The sequence below is a fragment of the Prionailurus viverrinus genome, chromosome B3, assembly GCF_022837055.1.
Source record: "Prionailurus viverrinus isolate Anna chromosome B3, UM_Priviv_1.0, whole genome shotgun sequence".
In the NCBI taxonomy this organism is placed as follows: Eukaryota; Metazoa; Chordata; class Mammalia; order Carnivora; family Felidae; genus Prionailurus; species Prionailurus viverrinus.
Genome location: NC_062566.1, coordinates 105396216 through 105415098, shown reverse-complemented (window position 1 = coordinate 105415098; position 18883 = coordinate 105396216). Strand labels below are relative to the sequence as shown.

The 18883-nt window shown below is 44.6% G+C and overlaps 1 protein-coding gene across 1 annotated transcript in view; it reads right to left on the bottom strand.

Moving 5' to 3' along the window:
* Positions 1-18883, bottom strand: part of RHOJ (ras homolog family member J) — an 85769-nt gene that overhangs the window by 22423 nt on the left and 44463 nt on the right. Inside the window, exon 2 of the mRNA XM_047861357.1 lies at positions 3228-3286. Coding sequence (XP_047717313.1) covers positions 3228-3286 — 59 coding nt within the window. The remainder of the gene's footprint in view (positions 1-3227; positions 3287-18883) is intronic.

Genomic DNA, 18883 nt, shown 5'->3' with positions numbered 1-18883 from the left:
GGACATAGCAATGTGGACGGAGCCGGGTGCGACCGTTTTTGTCTTGGGCTGACTCTGAAGGCAGAAGTACTGAGTTCCTATCACTTTTCCCTTCAGAACCTGTGCCTCTTGAGGTTGTTTTCATCAACGCCGACCCACAGTGAGCTCAAGGCACAGAGGAGGGACACTACTCCTTGGTTTACTCATGTAGGAAAATCGAATGATTCACAGCAAGACAGAACTCTATAGTTGGTTTCAGAGACTTATTTCCTTTTGTGCGGTTCGGGAATGAATCAGTTGGTTGTGAGATCACCTCTCTTTCTTCTTAGTAACTCTGGCCATATGAGTATGTTTGAATTAGTTAAATGTTCCTTGAGCGTGTGACCTCAGCGACATTTGCTAGAATATAACTCAGGATGATGGATTATCCTGCCCGAGGCTGGGAATGGAAATTTGGGGATCATGCTTGTAAGTTAAAGCTGTTACAAAGCCTTATTGGCAGAGTTGTAGGACCATGGGAATCCACTCAGGTTAGGGTTGTTTTCTGCTGCAGCCTCTGAAGGGTGAGGAGCCATGCTTTGACCACCAAAGACTTCCAGAGTCGTGTTTCTCAAATTTTTATTGCATACGGATCATGTGGGGATCTTCTTAAGATGAATTTTCGGATTCAGTAGGCTGGGGGGTGGGGCCTGAGAATCTGCATTTCTAACATGCTTCCTGATGATGCCGATGCTGCCGGTGGGTGGGCCGCACTTTGAGTGGCAAGGTTCCGGAACAGTGATTCTGACAATACGGTGTTCCGACCAGCAGCAGCAGCACCAGGAAATCTGTTAGACGTGCAAATTCTTGGGCCCCATTCCAGACCCGTAGAATCAGAAATTCTGAAAGTGGGGCTCAGGGGGTGGGTTTTAACAGGGTTCACAGGTGATCTGACATCTGCTCAAGTTTGAAAACCACCATTATCCTGCAAAATGAATTGCATGTCACCCTTTAGTGTAACACACTCCAATATTTAACACTGCTTTACTGCTGGGAGGTCTCCCTTGAGTCTAGCCTCCCATCATTTAGCTTAATTACTCCAGATCTTTTAGGCCTTCTTGAAGTCGTCTATTAAAAGTCATAATCATAGAATTTTAGGGCCTAGAAGGAACTTTAAGATGTGTCCTGACTCCTTTTCCCCATGCTGCACGCTCCCCTGTGAACCTTGTCCACCTTTTGAGCTTTCAAAGGAGCTGATGGAAAGCATTAGAGTCAAAGTTAAGTTGAAGAAGTATCTATAACCCACTTGTTGTGACATTTTATCAGTGCCCATCACTTCACCTCTGTCGGAGGTTTGGATCATTCTACTTCCTTCAATTTGGAGTTTAAAGATATTTCTATACTGCCTTAGAGCTTCAACTCCTATACTCGTGTTATTTAAAATTTTTTTCTAAAAAGGACAGCAGTGGGAAAGAATAATTAAACTCCATAGGCGCTTTTAAACAGTTTTATTGGATTTGAAATTAAACAGAGGCCTGGGGAGGTTGCTCCAGGGACAGTGAATGCACAGAAGCTAACAATTGTCAGGGGTTTCTATAGAAGAGGGGAGCGTGGGGACACAGGGAGCTTTTCAGAAGGCAAGAGGCTTCAGAGTCAGGCAATAATCCTTGCCACATGGAACTTTTCAAACTAGATTATATTCATAAACTCTGACTACGGGAGTGAAGGGTGTAAACTCCTCTCTCTTTCAGGCTGTGAGTTTCTGATGAATGGGGACAGCCTAATGACTCTACAACTGAACAAAAGTAGGCAAATCCAGTCCAAACAGCAGTGTACCTCTATTGCCAGGAGGCTTTCTGGTGGAGGCACAGTTAAGCAGGAGGTGCCCGGAGACCCTTGTACTTTGACTAGAGGAGCCAAACCAATTTTCCCATTTGGGCATTTGGAGCATCCTTTCCTAGTTGAGTGTCTTGATATTGAGGTGAGAAGTCTCTTTCCCCACCCACTTCCTGAGAGTAGCTGGCTACAACAGCCATCTGCAAACAAAGGGAAACTTGACACTCTTACGAGTCTTGAGTCTGGTGCAAGATTTTCCAGTTCCCCACTGCCTGGGCCTGCCCAGCATCAGCCTCTGGTGTCCCACAGACATTTATATGTGGTCCTTGCAAATGCACACAGAAATCCCAAAGAGAATTCCATTTATTCTTAGTTTTCCTAGTGGAGAGTTTTCAAGTTGAGCAAAAAGACATATCTCCAGATAATTGTGGGAAAAAGGCCCAGACAAATGCATAACTACAAAGAACAATTAGCAGGAAACTCACAGTGGGAAAGAGCCTGGTGAACGTTCACTCCAAAGGACTTAAGATGTATGAATTTGGACAGACTGAACAACCCGCTGATTTTGACCTAAATAAATGACCCAATGGTAACAAGAGCTCTATGAAAGAAATTGGGCCACGGCCATCAATTGCTTAACCACTTTGCCTCCAACCCATGAATTTATAACATTAGAAGCCTTTCAGAGTGGAGTGTGGGGTGTGAGGAAAGAAAGGTAAGGTGGCATTTTCATCTAAGTAGGGCATGTGCTGACTGAATCAGTGTTGAGGGTTCTTTCTAGTCTATGGCCTTACATAATTGGTTGGTTACATTCTCCAACCTGAAGGCATCTCTGACAGAGTGAGAATATTTCAAGAATCTCAGAGAATTTAGAGTCAACCTCCAGTTGTGCAGGGTTGACCCTCACTTCTGGAAACCATTCAGGATCCTGGTTTTTATTCTTTCCAGCACTTAATCCCTCTCCTGTGCTCCCCCCCCCCAACCCGCCCACCCCCCAACTCTTTTTGGACCTTTCCACAGCTCATTAGGCAATTCATATAACGGCTGGGCAAAGAGTATAGCATGAAAAAAAAATGAGTGAAACTAATATGTATAAAATTGACTCATTAATCCTGAATCTGGCATCGGTATGGGCAGGAAGAAATTGAGACTCTTGGCAAATGTGTTATTTTGGTTACTGATAACCGTCCATCAATGAATTGTTACTTGCCTATCAACACCTCAAGTAATGTTTCTTTGAGTTAGTTTTTTTGTGATTATAAATGTTTTTATGATATGAAGAACGTGCCTTTAGTTTCACTTAGACAGACCATAAATTTGCCCCGAATGATCAGAAAATGTAATATCTGTACTGCTAGTCCCCCTGTGCCTAGCCAAATGGATCATTCTCCCCCCTCCCAAACCCTTGATGAATCAAAACAGCAAAAACGTACCTGTCCTGCCGTGTCATACAGTCCGAGCAAATGTTGCTTGCCTCCCACTGTCACAGTCACTAGGGGAGAAGAGAAGAGGAGAGTCCATAAATGCGAGCTTCCATCAGGAGGCTTCACATGTCTCCATGCCAACATCTTCCTGGGAGGCAAGGATAAGCATATGCCTCACCCATGTATATTCTAAACCAAGCCGACAGCATGATTTGCAAGTGAAAGGCAACCTTGGCCTGCAGTGAGAGCAGATGAGCTCAGCCAAGTCCAAATTTCTCAACTGAGATGAATATCACTTGTGCCACTAGGACACTCTGTAGGCTACTCATCGATCCCCATTAGGCCCTGGAATATCAAGATCCTGAAGCAAAAGGATGCTGGACCCTTTCTTGGTTAGGGTATTTTTTCCTTTTCCTTTTTTTTTTTTTTTTTTTTTTTGTTGGAGCCCCCTTTCAGGATACAGAATCGTGTAAGCAACTTCTCCGTTTGAACTCTCTCTGCTTCTGTCTGTCCCTGAAATATTGATTAAGCCACGAAAGCACAGAATAGTAGCCCACTGACATAGTTTAGAGTCTATAAGGCAAAGCTAATAATGAAACGAGAAGGGCTTCACCTTCATTTTAAAAAGGTTTTTTTGGTTTGTTTTGTTTTTATTTAAAAAAAAATTTTTTTTTAATGTTTATTTATTTTGGGGACAGAGAGAGACAGAGCATGAATGGGGGAGGGGCAGAGAGAGAGGGAGACACAGAATCAGAAGCAGGCTCCAGGCTCTGAGCCATCAGCCCAGAGCCTGACGCGGGGCTCGAACTCACGGACCGCGAGATGGTGACCTGAGCTGAAGTCGGACGCTTAACCCACTGAGCCACCCAGGCGCCCCTGGTTTGTTTTGTTTTTAAATTGAATAGTCCAGTGCGTTAGCCCAACTGATTTATTACGATTTTGAACCTCAGTTGCCAGAGGAGATGTTGCACGGGTTCGCTTTCACATACCTAAAGGGTGCATATAGAGGGAAAAGTGGGCAGTTTGATTTACCCAGCAGGTTCACTGCCTTGCCAAGCAATTGTGGCCAAAAGTGAGAAGTGATATAGGGACACCCACTACTCTGTACATGTCTGGAAATGAAATAAAGTCTCATCTTGAAACTCAACTCAGATTGAACACATGCAATGCAAAAGCAATACAATTCTCATGATGAATGAAAAGAGCCAATTTAAATTCCAGCCCCTCCCCCCTCCACCCCCCCCCCCCCCGTTTAATCTCTTTTTAGAAAAAGAAAGTAAAGTATGTGAGAGAATGTGATTTTTTTCCCCCTACTTGATCAAAAAATGTGCAAATGCAGGGAAAGATGATTTTTGGCTCCTTCTACCCTTAGCTGTATAGGAAAGACAGACAGACTGCATAGCAACCTTTATCACTGTATCTCCTATAGAGGCCGGTCAGATTCTCCAGTCTGCTCAGAGTTGCTGATTCTGTTATGCTGTTACTTTTATTTGTTTTCAGGTTCCCGGACTACATGTATGCTAAGTACTTCTCAATGGCTCATTCTCTGAAAAGCACTTGTTTAAAAGCGCTGCCTCCCTAGACCCCAGGAACGATTTTTCTAATCTACCCAGATCAACATGGGTTCAGCTTGATAACATGGCTGTAGCCACTGCGACGAGCTTTCAAATTGTGTTTTTAAGCAGTGAACCCCGTTCCATGCATCCCTGGTGCCGATGCTGACAGAAGAGGGGGCATTCAAACATTTTTATTTCCTTTCATATTTCCAGAGCTTTGTTCTGTTATATTTTCCTCTTCCTGCATGCGTGGAGCCCAGTCAGATGTTCCTGAAATCTGCCTACATGGTTTCTTTAATGACCAAGTCACTACCTAGTCATGGATCAGGAATGAATGGAACAAATCCAGCCATTACAACATGGAATTTCCTGCCTCTGGTGAGCCCAGTACATGCAGGTCAGGGCCAGCTGTTCTGGAGACCCTCTCGGAGCCTCCCACGACCTCCAGGCCCAGAGCCATCTGTGGAGTGAGGCCCAGATGCCTAGTTATCCTCATGGCCCCTTGGGGCCCTGCATATATTCCCAAGCAATGGCACTGACCTTTGTCATGGGGGCGCTGGTGGGGTTTCCCTCCAGGCTGCTTTCCCTCAGGCCCCACCCTTCTCTCTCTGGGTACCTTTGACTGCAGGGACTTGTACCAGGCCTGCGTGAGTGCCAGCCCAGTGAGTTTGGACTGTGGAATGAGAGTCTGGGCGTAGTTTTCCCTTCTGTCTGTCCTTCTCTCACTCAAGGGTTGATCGGGTTCCTAGACCATGCTCAGTGTTGGGTGTGGAAAGACCAGATACAGTTCCTCCTGTCATGGGGTCTGGGGAGGAGGGGTTTAGTGGCAAAGCCTGGGCACCGCGCAATGTAGTAAATGCTATGTCAGAGGTAGCATGGAAGGGTGTGGGAGCACACAGCGGGGGTATTACTGTATCACTATGCATGTGTGCATGTGTGTGGGTGCTGGTGGCATGTGGGAACATGCAGGGGGCCCTACTGCATGTGTGTGCGTGTGTGTGCGTGCACACACCCCCACACCCCCTCTCTGCTGGAGCTTCATCAGAGAAGGCTTTCTGGAGGACATGTCTAAGCTGAGTCCCACGAATGGCCAAGAGTTGCCCAGGGAGCACTGGGGAGGGGCAAGGGGTGGTTCACCTGCTACCCAGGGTGCACTGGGGGAGATGGGGCCCCATAGGTGAGTGAGCATGGAGGGCTGTCCTGACTCACTAATTTAGACATTTTTGCTGAAGGCTTTGTTAAGCTATGAAATCCAGAGTTCTTTTCTCCAGAGAAAATGAAAGAGAAGGAACTGAAATAATTTCCTTGTGTTAAGGCAAAGTGGTGGGAGGAGAGAGGGTGGCATTTTTTGGGCGGAAGCCGTGTTGGCTTTCAGCTTTGCTGTGTAGGGACTGTCTAGTCTGTGTGTTTGGTCAGCCCTGGTAGAAAGAATCCTAAAGAAAGGCGCCTTGTGGAGATTGCAAATGGCTTTGTGAGTCTGTATCTCAACGTAGTAGTGGATGCCTTATTGCTTGCTATCCTGTATCCTACAAAGTTCCTTGATTTGGAAACAAATCAGTCACAACAGCACAGAAGGAAGACATGCCCCAAAATGCTAATAGTAAATGTAGTGAGGTTGAAAGAGTGGGATCTTTTAAGTCAGATGGTTCTGTGTTCGGCACCTGTCTCTGCCATTCACTATCCGAGTGACCTTCGGAAAGCCACCTAACATCTCTGAGCCTCTCCTTTCTCATTTGTTAAAAATGGGAATAACATCACTTCCCAAAGAGAGCAAATTAAGTGAGAAAATGCCTGGTACACAGGCTGGCCCATAGTGAGTGCTCCACAATTGTTACCTTCCCTCCTCGACGGATCTTTCCTGAACCTTTAGTAACGACAAGAGCCAGTCTGTGCTGCTCTCCACTGTATATGCAGTGCATATTAACTGGCACAAAATTTCATGATATTTGTGAATTACTGGTCACTTTCTACCCCAGATGATAGCTGTTTAGATCTGTGTCTTGTATCTCCTACTGGATCAGAAGACCCTTGAGGACAGACTCTCCATGCTTCACATCCTGCAGAACACACAGCACAGTTGCTGGTATATGCAACAGATGCTTAACACACGGTATAGGAATGGAGCACCAGAGGTGACTCAGGCAAAAGAAAGTCCTTCAAAATGTGCAGAGCCACGCGCAGCTAGAGGCTCTCTGGCAAGACACTAATGCTGGGAAGCGCCTGCAGCCAGCAAATCTGCCTGGCAGACAACGTCAGGCTAAAATCCCAGACCACCTTCTATTCTTGGAGCTATTAGAGTTGTTTACTGAGCTTAGAGAGGCTTTCAAGAGAATGGGTCAAAGGACCTGCTAAGGGCTCAGATGGTTCTCTCAGTAGAGTGTGAAAAGTTGTCAGTGACCTGTTAAGTATGTAAAATGAAGGCTGTCTTCTCCAAATCCATTAAACTCTTTGCTTCCTTGTGTTCCTCTATGCAGATCGGAGTGGTTAATTTTGTGAGCTGGAAGGGGTGCTAATAAAGTCTAAGTCAGGGGTTTGCTCTCTGGAGGGTCGGCTAGCTTCACCCAGGCAGGCTCTGAGCCTTCTCCTCTTGACATTTAGTCACCTCCTGGCACCGAGTGGATGAGGAAGTGTTGGCCATTCCCTGTAAACCAGCTCAAACCGCCAGCCCAGCCCAGCACTAGGAATCTGATCCAACGTCCCTCCCCCTGCTACGTGGTGGACTGGAAGGTCTCATCTGCCAAGAGCAGTCTTTTGAAGTCAATGTGATGAATATACGATGAATCCAAAGGACTGGAATGGTGAAAATTCCAGGTCAGGAGGGAGCTTCCGTTCCTTTCCCAGCACATGCCCTGCTCTCTGCATTGCTCATGTTGAGCGTGCTCTCTTGGAGGAGGTAGGATGAGGCAGATCTGAAGAGGTGTGTGGATGTGATACCTTAAAGGTGCTGTTTCAGAGGAAGAAACACTAGAGGATATACATGGCAGGAAACAGAATTTTAGGCAAGTTAAAAACATGGCTCTCAGCTAAATATAGGATGAAGATATGTCAAAGTTTTATTAACTCATTGATGAGAGAACTAGTAAGATGATAAATCTTGTACAAGGAGCGTTTTGAAGAGCTGACATTTATAGGTACTTAAAAAGCAAAATGTTGACATGAGGTGACTAGCTTCACTAGGAGACTGGATGTTGTCCTATGGAAAAGATAACCTGGGGTGTTCTCTTTTCTACCGAACAGGAATTATTTGCATGTCTACGTGACAAGATTTACAAGTTAACATGCACCTTCAGACCATCTCAACTTTTAGTTAATAGCAGAATCAAACAAAGGTACATTCCCCTGGATTATTAATGCCTGGGGGGAGGGTGCTAACCACTGTCCCGGCATGACAGCAGAAGGACAGTTTCATGCTCTTGGCCTTATATCCAAGCTTCAGAGGAGTTCTGCTCATGTCTGAGTTCAAGTTCATACTTCGTGACTCATTTGGTGAGATGTGGGGCAAGCCGGTAGGTCTCTATCACCTGGAAATGAACAAATTGTGTTTACCCTAAAGGGGTATAAAAACTCTTTCTTGGGAATGCAAGCTGGTGCAGCCACTCTGGAAAACAGTATGGAGGTTCTTCAAAAAACTAAAAATAAATCTACTCTACAACCCAGCAATTGCACTACTACGCATTTATCCACGGGATACAAGTGTGCTGTTTCGAAGGGACACATGCACCCCCATGTTGATAGCAGCACTATCATCAATAGCCAAAGCATGTAAAGAGCCCAAATGTCCATCAATGGGTGAACGGGTAAAGAAGATGGAGTATTACATACAATGGAGTATTACTCGGCAATCAAAAAGAATGAAATCTTGCCATTTGCAACTACGTGGATGGAACTGGAGGGTATTATGCTAAGTGAAATTAGTCAGTTAGAGAAAGACAAAAATCATATGACTTCACTCGTATGAGGACTTTAAGAGACAAAACAGATGAACATAAGGGAAGGGAAACAAAAATAATCTAAAAACAGGGAGGGGGACAAAACAGAAGACTCATAAATATGGAGAACAAACTGAGGGTTATGGGAGGGGTTGTGGGAGGGGGATGGGCTAAATGGGTAAGGGGCACTGAGGAATCTACTCCTGAAATCATTGTTGCGCTAGATGCTAACTAATTAGGATGTAAAATAAAAACAAAACAAAACTCTTTCTAAGCTGTTCATAGCTAGGGGTAACCATCACAATGGCTTGTCTTGTGTCCAGAGGGCTGCAAGAAAGGGAGATTTAAATGAAAACTCTCGATTCTGACTCTCATCATGCTTGCTGACTGGACACCTTCAGCATCAGCCACTGACCTTTTCCCACTCTGAACTTTTCTGACCCTCATCCCCTGCTCTTCTTCTTTTCTGGAAGAATGTGTCTGGGACAGTGATTTACCTAGCTCCACTGGCTGCTCTCAGGCGCTGCTTACGTGCGTTTGTGACCTGGTTGAAGCCTCAAAGTGTGCATGTTCATTTTTTAAGGGACCAACTCAGAAGCATCTGAGATTTCCTTCAAGTTAAAATAAGTTAGAAAACTGTATGAAACTAGAAATAAACAATACATTTTCCTAAATATGAGTTGGTTGTGAATTCCTTCCTGGTGGGTTGCAAACTTCCATCGTATATATTTCTCTTCATGTGGCTTGAAACCTTTCTCACCCATCTACGCTGGCCTATCCCAGCCAGCTCTACCCCCTTCTTTGCAAGGAATGCTTCTTGTTTGCTGAGTTGCAGACTCTCCCCACCCTCATTCCCTCCCATCCCCCCTGAAATAAAAGTTGCCTGGGGAAGTCTCTTACTTGATGCGTAAGCCTGAGGTGTTGTTCCTGCAGAACATAGACTGTGCAGAAAACCAAACAGCCTTCCCGAGAATCTGTTAGGACTCTGAACTGAGGGCTCTTTTGGGGGTTAGGTCTGCAGGTATGTCCTACAATAATGAGAGTTCCATTGGAACAGGGTAACACATATCCGCTATACGTCTCCCATCTCCGGTCCTACCCCTTTCTCCTTTAGGTATTTAGGTATTATGAAGGGGATTTGGTTTGTAGTTGTTTCGGGTTGTACCTGCCCTGGATTTGAAGGCAGAAGAACTGGTTGGAACTGTGAACTCACTCTGAAGGAACTCTGGGGGAGCTCGAGCAAGCCGCAGCTTCCCGAAGTCTCAATTTTCTTCTTGGAAGTTTGAGGAGCAAAAGGGAGCGTGAGCAGGATGATTTTGTAGAGCAAGACTTATGCAGATGTCAGGTGGCATCACTGAACAAACGGCTTCTGAAATAACAGTACTTTTGAGAACAGAGCTTGTGGGAATGAAGCTGCCTCGGTTCTGGGTTGGGGTGTGTGTTCCGGAAAGGTCTGCCCCCGCCAGTACTTGTTTGATGACGGAAGAGAAGGAGGAGGAGGAGGGGGAAGAGGTTGTTTAGTTCCAGGGCTTTTGGAACCGACTGGGGAGGCTCACATTAATGGTGTGTTCCCATCAAGGGTTTTCAAGGAATTTCAAAGAGCTGTGATTCCATGACGTCCACATCCTGGAATTTCAGAGTCCTGCTTGGCCTCGCTTTTCTTTCCACAGCATTCATTTGGTCGCCACATCCTGCCAATTCCACCTGCTAGGTACCTCAGGAATGGGATGCCTCTTTAGCCTTTTTGTAGCTGTTCCCGTGCAGTCCCTCACTCCCAGCCTTGTCAGTGGCCTCCTCTCCTGATCCACATCCGGTTCTCCCAGGCTCATCTGCTGGTTTCCCTTCCTGCCATCAGAGTTCATGCAGCTGTGGCTCCTGAACAGCTCCAAGATAAACTTCAAACACCTTCCAAGAGTGTACAAAGTCCTTGTAGTCTGTCCCTGGCTTGCCATTCCAGCTCTCTTTTATTTCTTACCCTCCAATGATCCAACACTCATGATGCCTTTGCTTAGACTCTTCCCCCTGGAATTCTGGGAAAAGAAATTCTGGAATGCTTTCCCCACACTTGTCAGTCTGGGAAACTCCCACAGTCATAAACACACTTCCATAATTTTTTCTTGATTCCCCCAAATAACATTAAGCTTCTTTCCATGCTCTTTTGCTCAGTGGGCCATAAAGCGTTGTGTATTCTTTATTCTCACATCTCAGAGTCTAGCATGGACCTTCCATGTAACTCCATAAATATTGGTTGGGTAACTGAAAAGTGTATTATTACCATTTAAAAAAAATTGAAATGTTTATTTATTTTTGAGAGAGAGAGAGAGAGAGAGAGAATATGTGAGTGGGGGAGAGGCATAGAGAGAGGCAGACACAAAATCCGAAGCAGGCTCCAGGCTCCGAGCTGTCAGCACAGAGCCTGACGTGGGGCTCAAACCCATGAACCATAAGATCATGACCTGAGCCGAAGTTGGACACTTAACCAACTCAGCCACCCAGGCGCCCCCGAAAAGCGCATTAAACTCATCCCAAAATGAAGGTTTTCTCTGAGACACCTATTTTCTGCAGATGAATCTTTGGCATTTCCCAAAGAGTCACCATGAGTTTTTCAACACACTAATTAGCAAGATGGGGTCACCAGCAATGTTGTCCTGCACGAGAGCTGGCCTACCTGTTGTAAGAGGATGCCTCGGCAATGGGGGTCCCCTGGGTGGGATCTGTGCTTGGGGCACTCTGCCACTTTTCCAGGCAACCATCATTAGCTACAGAATTGCCAGATTCTAGGCCACTGGGGCAGGACCACTGCCAAGGCGTCCTGAGGTTCACTAAGGCTGTGGAAGCCATTGTAGCCAGGCAGCTTGGCGTTAGCCACAGAGTACAGGGGAGCCGTCTTTTAATTAAGACTTTGAGAGGAAGTGACTGAATTATAAGTGAAGCCTGCACACAGGCTTGTGGTGGCAAACCAGAGCATGCCTTTTGCAGAATCCCCTATATAAAGAGAGACTTCAAAAAATGCCAGATTCTTCATAAATTGCTAAAACACCCTCACAATTATTAAGTTTCCACTGAGGTATGGTAGAATAAATGCCTAAGATGGAGGAGGAAACTTTTCAATTTTAGCCTTTTGACTCCGTGATCTAAATGTCTCATAGTAGCCACCAGGGGGAGCTAGTGAAAAAAAAAACAGATTTCCTGGTTTCACACCCACCCCTAGGATTTTGAGGAATAGGTCCTGGGTGGGACCCAGATATCTGCATTTTAAACCAGCTCTCCAGGAGAGTGATTCAGATCTGAGCCTCTGTTTCCTCATCTTTAAGAGGAGACTAATAACTCGATTACTGTAGAGAATGCCATCCGCTTTAGACGGGCGTTGTGAAATTAGGTGAGGTAATATGTGGGAAAAACGTAAAACTTACAGAATGCTGGGCAGATATTATCTTTTTGGCCATACCTGACCCACAATCCAGGAAGGAGGGAGTTTGAAAGTAGCAACAGCACTCTCCCCTCCTTGTCTAGAAGTAGTCACTTTGGAAATGCAAACACCTGGTGACGATAAAAGTGGAATAGTGTGTTCCTGTCAAGAATTTTCAAAGAGTTATTAGGCTCATAAAAATTCTATCAGGTGCCAGCCATAACTAGTTAGAAAATATGATGGAAAACATCCTTTCCACAATAACAGCAAAAACTATAAACTGCCTAGTAATGTGCAAGACCTTTCTGGAACAAAGCACTCTGTTGAGCTACCTAAAAGATGGAAATGGAGAAACACTCATGGATTTGGGTGGGAAGCTCTGTATTATAAAGATAACATGTAGGCATCCTCTATTTAATAAGTGTAAAGTGATTCCAATGGGATTTTTGAATTGGGAACACAACAGAGTGATTACAGTAGACATACAAAAAATTAAACTAGTGAGAATAGCAACTAATTAAAAAAATGACAGGATAGCCATATTAATAAATGTTAACATGTATTTTAAAGTTGTGAGAGAAGCATGACGCCAGCATAAGAATGAATGAAACAGAACAGGAATCTCAGCCACAGAGCTGTTGCTACATGTGCAAGGAGTTAGGATCTAAGTGGCAATGGAAAAAGATGAAGCATTCAATATATTGTGTTTAGACAGTTGGTTACTATTTGGAAATAAAACAGCACGTGAAGAACACTATGAAGAAAATGACTGACATATTTAATTTTATTTCAGCATGCTGTCTTGACTTGAAACCTGCATGTTCTTTTCTCAACAACAATACTGGGTTTAAAAACATTTTTTAAAAAAGTTTCTTTTTGGAGCAATTTCTACACCTAAAAGTGGGGCTTGAACTCATGACCCTGAGATTAAGAGTTGCAAGCTCTACCAACTGAGCCAGCCAGGCACCTCTGATGTATTTGAATTTAAAAAAAGAGGGGCGCCTGGGTGGCTAAGTCGGTTAAGCATCCAACTTCAGCTCAGGTCATGATCTCATGGTCTGTGAGTTCGAGCCCTGCGTCGGGCTCTGTGCTGACAGCTCAGAGACTGGAGCCTGCTTCGGATTCTGTGTCTCTGTCTCTCTCTGTCTCAAAAATAAATAAACATTTAAAAAAAATAAAAAAAGAAAGAAAAGTAAGTGTATTGGGAAAAAAATGGTCACAATATATGAAGTTTAGAGAAGGTTATCTTTGATACATAGGGTACATTCTAATCAATGAGAATAATAATTAATCCAAAAGAAAAGAAATAAAGACCCGGGCCAATAAATATTGGAGTGAGAAATATTCAAGTTAAACAAGATACAATTTCCGGATTATCAGACTGCCAAAGATGAACGGAATGGTACCCAGTATTGGTGAATACATGAGCTGTGGACGTTCATACACTGATGGAAGAAATGTAAGTTGGTTCATGTTTTCTGGTGAGTCATTTGTCAATATAGATCAAAAGCCTGAACATGGGTCTACCTCTGCAGCGTGTCTCCCCAGCATATCTGTGCACAATAATACACACACACACACACACACACACACACACATTATGACAATTTATCACCAAAGTTTTTATAATTGCTAACAGCTGGAAACAATCTAAATGTTCATTGACTGGGGATTCAGTTCAGTTATGGAGCAACCTGGCAATGCAACCTTTTAAAGAATATGGAGAAATGAGACAAAATATTGAGGATATAATGTCTAGATAGGAGGAGGTAAAATTCTGCATTGCATCTGTAAAAATATTTATAGAAAAGACTCTTCATGTTTTCCATACTTTGTTACCATGAACATGTAAGTCAGAAAAAAATGATATTTGGGTGCCTAACAGTTTCATCCTGTTGTGATTATCACTGTTCTATATGGATTAGATTAAATGTCATCTGGGTTGTTTCCCGTCACTTACATTCTACCATTTCTTCCAGGTTCACTCTATGATTTTGTCTTAGGCTTATACAGATTTATTTTAGGCTGTGGGAGCAAGCTCATATTTTTACAAGAAGGCACCTGTGATATCCCTGTGGCAGCGGAAGGTTATAAACTATATTGTGGAGCCCCTCATCATCTTCAGAGAATTATGATGAGCCACTAATGCTCTATCCTTTTCAAAGGTACCAAGAAAATATTGTACATTTAAGGATGCTGGGATCTGCTGAAATGTATTAGTTGTAAAACACAACAAGTGTATGAGCTGTAAAGACAACGGCAGTAAATTGGTTCCAAATATAGCCCTTTACTGACAATGTCTAGGTGTAGTGAAATACACCAGCCCAGCAAACAGTTAGAGTGTGTGTTTCTGCTCTCAATAACTTCTCTACCAAAGAATTACTAGATAATTTGGAGAACATTAAGCAATTCTTCTGTTTTATACTTTTGTGCATGGTTGTTGCCCCAGATTATATTTACTCGTCTGCCTCTTTGTTATTCAGAAGCCTAGAGTTTTATGCGCTTGAGTTTTTTCCTCTATTTCATTTATTGTAGTCTAGTATCCCCCAACAAAATAGGGGTTCTTTACAGTTTTATTTTTTACCTGTTAACAACTGTCCAGAAATATTAATACTTTCTGGTTAGTTATGATCAAAAGAGGATGTATGTGTGGCAATTTGAGATAAGGCAGTTCTTGGAAGCTTTCTGCAATAAATGTCTGTGAGATCATCTTGTAATTTTTGTTAAGTATTTTCTCAGTTTGTATAAGGTAACGTCTACCACTTATATGTCCCCGTTCACATGTTTTTCCCCAACTATTTTTCCTCAAACGATCTAACAAAGAAATGGAGTTTTGAAGGATGCTAGCCACTTCTGCTAAGGACACGTTCATAAATAGTAGAGGGATGCACTCAGTGAGGCTACCATCAGGCTTTGTGATTTGCACTGTCACTCAAAGCTAGAAAGAAACCTTGTACAAGGCTTGGTGCCTCAGGCTACCTGGGTCAGCAGATTGGCCATCTAAGGCTTTGAATTCTTATTCTTGGTTTGCTGATGCTTTTCTGACCATAAGTGAAAGACAAAGACACCAAAGGGGGATTCTAAATAAAAAATTGTAGCACCACATCCTAAATTCATCTTCTCAGTATTTTTCATAGTCTACCAACAGCCTCGAAGATCTGCCCCATCCTCATTCTTTACCAGCACACCTTCTTTAAATACTTTACTTTTCTTTCTGCCAACACAGGAAAGCCCAGGGTTTGCCTGGCACTCTCCTTTGGGCTTTGGAGGGGAGGGACGCTGAATAGTCAAAGGTATTTTCTCTCTTCCATAGCAGTGGGGGTGGAGGCAGGAACGGGGGGAAAGGTGAAGATAATACACATTTTTAATTTAATATACTTTCTTGTATCCCTGACACATTTATAATGCAGATATTTGTTTTTACAGCTCAGGGGGTCACCTGCCAAGCTCTCGTATGGTACCAACATCATGTCTTTCTCTTGGAACCCATAGATACTCAGTAGTTGAAACTACTACACTGCCAAGGATACCAAGGGTAGTTGGAATTGCAGTTTCTACTAGACCAGAAGGTTAAAGACTCAAGGGTTGAAAGAGGAATTAGAGATAAGATGATGGTCCTCCTGAGTCATCACTAATTGGTCAGAAGCAAAATGAGCCTGCCAGTGAAAGTCACGTGGACACAGGACCAGGTGGTTGACAGATATAAGTGGGCGGGGAGGTATATTCCATAAAAATGCAGGAAGGAGCCGGGTCGGACAGTAGCTAGACAGCTCACTCTCACCTGCCCCTCCACTGGTCTTCAGGAACTAAGGGGCCGGGGACATAATCACATCATTGGTCCAACTAAGAGCAAAGCCTCTGGAGATGCCTGCTAGTTTTCTCAGTGGGAATTCGAGGCCTGGAAGGAGCTTGTGCCAAAAACGAGGACTGTAAAAAGAGGAAATTATAAACAAGTAATCTTGAGGTTTGGAAAATGTTGTCTCATTCCCCTGGGTCATCACTGAGAGGAAATTGACCGCAAAATGTGAGAGCCTGAGTAAAGGGAGGGAGACAAGTGACTTGGGCATATGAGACCATGAAAAGGGCTGATTTCCTCAGTAATTTATTTCAATATTTCAGTAGATTGTACCCGGCAGCGTGGAGCGTAATAAAAACCAATGTGCTTTTTTTGTATATGGGGATTTCTGAGCATCTTTTTGAAGTTCTGTGACCTGTTTTTTTAAATTTTTTAAATTAATGTTTGTTATTTATTTTTGAGAGAGAGAGAGAGAGAGAGAGAGAGAGAGAGAGAGACAAGAGTGTGAGCTGGGGAAGGGCAGAGAGAAAGAGAGAGAGGGAGACACAGGCTCCAGGCTCCGGGCTGACAGCACAGAGCCGGACGCGGGGCTCCAACTCACGAACCATGAGATCATGACCTGAGCCAAAGTCGATGCTTAACCGACTGAGCCACCCAGGCACTCCTCTGTGACCTATTTTAAGAAGTGTGCTTCTGGATCTGTGGAAGTATCTATTATTGCTGTCTGTCTGTCTGTCTGTCCAGTGTAAGGGCCTGTGCAGTTGTGGCTTTAGGAGCAGCTGGTGATGTCAGATAAATTTCATTTCCCTGGGTGAGCTCCCCTCACCCTGTGGGTTTTTTTGGTTTTTTTTTTTTTTTTTGGTCTCTGGCCTAGTAATTGGTATGTTCCTTTCCCCTGCTCCCTTATCAATACCTATGGATCTCTCCCCCCTCCCCCATTGATGTTCTATAAATGATTAATAACTGACTAGATTGTGAATTCTTTACAGACAAAGACAAACTTCTAGGGTCCAGCAGTGTCTTTATATTCAATAAATGGGTACTGGTTGAATGAATGGATAGCCTAAAATCCCCCCCCCCCCCAGGAGGGTATACATTAAAAATTTTTTTAATATTTATTTATTTTTGAGAGAGAGAGACACAGCACAACTGGGGGAGGGGCAGAGAGAGAGGGAGACACAGAATCTGAAGTAGGCTTCAGGCTCTGAGCTGTCAGCACAGAGCTGGACACAAGTCTTGAACCCACAAACCATGAGATCATGACCTGAGCTGAAGTCGGAGGCTTCACTGACTGAGCCACCCAGGGTGCCCCACATTTTAAAGATGATCATGCAACTGATAAAACTCTAATAGGGATCTCAAGAGCATCTGATAGGTTGGAGGGGAGTTTGTGGAGACTTGCAGCTTTCCTCACACTCAGGAAATCACAGCAGAGGTCCTGGTGATAATTTCTGGTGTGGGCGCCAGGAAACACAATAGTCGAATTGAAGCTGATCAATTCTAGAAAACAAGGAAAGCTATTGAGCCCAAGGCTTGGGCACACTCCAAGACAGACAACGATGGAGTGTTTGCCTAGTTCCCAGCATTGCCACTTGAGACAACCCTGATCTGGTCTTGTGTGACACAAAGGCAGGCCCTTGAGGTTGTCAATATCAGGGCCCGGGGGGAGCAGCCCAAACCCTTGACCCCAGCCTCTGCCAGGGACTGGCCCCACCATCACTCCAACCACCATGCTGCCTGGGAGCCCTGAGGGGGATGGTGCTGGTGCTGCGGACCCTGCTTCCAAATCTCACTCCCCAGCCAGGAAGCCGAGAGAAAAATAGCAAAGCGCATGTGCTAACTATGCTCCAGATAGTTTCTTGAAAATATAGAATTGGTGAGGGATGAATGAGCATTAACCATACTTCTTGAGACAAATTCACGCTTTAAAACAAGAATCGTCCCATTGGCTGACCCTTCAACGGTCAGCAAAAGGTTTTCTCTTTTAGACTTTAGATCCAAAGATCAGGTCTTCTGGCTTTCCGTGACTGGCTGTGGTTAAATGATCCCGCGGAAGAGTGAGAAGAGAGCAGCCTTACAGACCAGTAAGTGCTGACCCACCTGAAAATGGAGATGGCTGCAGGAAAGCAGAGGTTGGGCAAGAAGAGGGCAGTGGTCTAAGCCAGTGAGAGAAAATACCGAACAAATCACTTACGAGACAGTCTAAAACCTACGTGCTTTTGAAGCATTCAGGTGAGTGTATTTTTAGCAGGTGAGGGAATTAGGAATTGGCACTTGCAGGCACATGACAGCCGGATGCTCATGATTAATGACAAACAAGTATCTATTGAACGTCCCTTTGCACGTCACCACCCTGAATTCTGAAGGGTTTTCACCTTGAGAATCACAGAGGCCTTGACCTTTTGTTCAAGTGTAAGGAAAGGCGAGAGGAATAAACAATATGCATAACAAATCTAGAGCTAGCAGCAGGGCTAGGAACATTGTCGAAAAATCCTGCCAATTCTTTTGAAGAATTGTGGGAATTTACTAATTTCTCTGTCAAATATGTCACGTTCACATTCCCGTTCTTAGGAGATGCTTCTTAACCCCATCTTCGTGTCCCTGTTCTGATGCTGCTGCATTTCTGGGAAGAGGGCTGTCCGAGTGAGGAGTGACCGGAGGGCAGGAAATCCCAGGAGTGGGGGTGGAAGGGGCGGGAAGGTTTAGAGGACCACAGAGACCGGTTGAGTTCCAGGCTGGGGGTGAGGGGGTGTGGGGTTGTGTGGGGTGGGCAAGTGTGTGTGGGGTGGCGTGTGGGGTGTGTGTGGGTGGGGGGGGAGTGTAGGGGGTGCGGTGTGTGTGAGGTAAGGGGGTGTGGAGGTGTGAGGGTGCATGGGTGTGGGGGTGTGGGGGTGTGGGGGGTGTGGGGGTGTGTATGTGGGGTGGAAGGGGTGGGAGGGTTTGGAGGACACAGACCCTGGTATGTGTGGGGGGAG